At 38.7% G+C, this 1,869-nt stretch overlaps 1 protein-coding gene and 1 long non-coding RNA gene across 2 annotated transcripts in view; one reads left to right on the top strand and one right to left on the bottom strand.

Moving 5' to 3' along the window:
* Nucleotides 1–1,869, bottom strand: part of LOC116695497 (uncharacterized) — a 94,989-nt gene that overhangs the window by 63,903 nt on the left and 29,217 nt on the right. The gene's annotated exons all lie outside the window — the stretch shown is intronic.
* kdm4aa (lysine (K)-specific demethylase 4A, genome duplicate a) overlaps nt 1–1,869 on the top strand; it is a gene marked incomplete at its 3' end in the record, with an annotated part of 20,286 nt that overhangs the window by 2,684 nt on the left and 15,733 nt on the right. The window contains 2 exon segments of the mRNA XM_032525788.1: nt 104–279; nt 1,080–1,194. Coding sequence (XP_032381679.1) covers nt 104–279; nt 1,080–1,194 — 291 coding nt within the window.

Here is a 1,869-nt window from a genome sequence, read left to right on the forward strand (position 1 = left end):
TCTGGCTACTCCACATAGCATTAGGGGATGGATGGAAAACGAGCTTGGGTTTTTTGGCATTTCTTCAAATTAATCACAATCGTCATGTTCTTCCTTTTTGCAGGTCATCCCACCGAAAAGCTGGAAACCTAGACGGACGTACGATGATATCGATGACCTGGTGATTCCCGCTCCCATTCAGCAGGTGGTGACGGGCCAATCAGGACTGTTCACACAGTACAACATCCAGAAGAAGCCAATGGCGGTCCACGAGTTCCGCAAGACCTCCAACCTGGATAAGTCAGTTTACATAGTCAAACTATGAACCGCAGTGGATTGATGAATATTTTTCACACAATGAATTAGGGCTGGGAAATATACCAATATTACATCAATGTATTGGACTAAATATTGTCTTAGATTTTGTATAATGTTTTTCTTAATATGGCATAAGTATTGTCTTGTGCTGGTTTTACTGGCTGCATTACAGTAAAGTGATGTCATTTCGTGAACTTACCAGACTGTTCTAGCAGTTGACTTTACTCAGTTAGTCAATATATGCACATTATTATATATCTAAAATCTAATTGGTAAAAACACCAATTGTCAGCGCTACAATAATGTTCCAATATGGACATTAAGTTATTTGGTCAAGAACATTGTGATATCTGATGTTCTCCATATCGCCCAGCCCTACAATGAATTAAGGCGGGACGAAATTAAATATCCCAGTTTCTTGACCTCAGGGATATTGTAGGGTGCTTTCACAAAATACTTTCCCAATGAGATTTTAGATAAATAATCATCAGTAATATGTATTCAATTACTATATCGGTAAATGCAAATACTTGAACCGTCTGGAAAGTTACTTTACTGTAATGCAGCCTTTAAAACCAGAAAAACACAAGATTACGAAAATCAAAATTCCGTCAAAATCCAAGACGATATCTAGTCTCATATTGATTGATATATTGCCCAGCTCTACAATAAATATATGATTATTATATATTATAATATCGACAACCTGTACTATACGTGATTTACGTAAGCCTATTATTTAAAATATCAAACAAGTTCTCCTCTTGGATTTCTCATTGTAGGTTCTGCCATCCCCGATACGTGGATTTTGACGAGTTGGAGAGGAAGTTTTGGAAGAACCTGACCTTCAACCACCCCCTTTATGGGGCTGACGTCAGCGGAACACTGTATGATTCAGTGAGTGGTAATCTATATCTACGACGTTTCAATAACAAGATTAATCCGGAGCTGCCGGAAATTCCGCCGTGTCCCTCATTTTCGGCCGAATGTCCATTGTCTTCCTCTATCTTCGTGTCGTCTAATCATCTCGAATCCTATCTGTAATAATTGTTGCCATGGTTTTATAAAATCCTGTTTTATTGTTACATATACATGTAGAACAGTGAAACCTTTGGGATGAACTATATCTGTGGATGGTTGCCTTAGTGACTACCTGTAGGCCAGTAAGTCATCAGTTTTTTTTTTCCACAAATATGCTAATGTACTGTATATTTGCTATTAACATGTTAGATTCATGTTTAGACATAAAAGATTTTTACTGCTCTCTGTTAAACGCGCTATAAACGGCGTTAACGCAAACCCATTTTAACGGCATACATTTTTAATCGCAAAATTAACGTTTTTTTGGCCTAGCAAACTTTAGTAGTTACTGTCAAGCCGTTTGGGCTTGTGAGTTGGCCAAAGAGTAGTAACGTTGCTGTCAGTTAAACGTGTTTTTAACGGCGTTTTCACATGCTGTTGCAACAACTGGTAACGTTCAAAAAACTACAACACCACACCGGATCTAGCTAGACCGGAAACAAGACAACAGGCACGTCGCACACACCGTTTGGGCTTGCGAGCCGGCCAAAG

The sequence above is a fragment of the Etheostoma spectabile genome, chromosome 9, assembly GCF_008692095.1.
Source record: "Etheostoma spectabile isolate EspeVRDwgs_2016 chromosome 9, UIUC_Espe_1.0, whole genome shotgun sequence".
Taxonomy (NCBI): domain Eukaryota; kingdom Metazoa; phylum Chordata; class Actinopteri; order Perciformes; family Percidae; genus Etheostoma; species Etheostoma spectabile.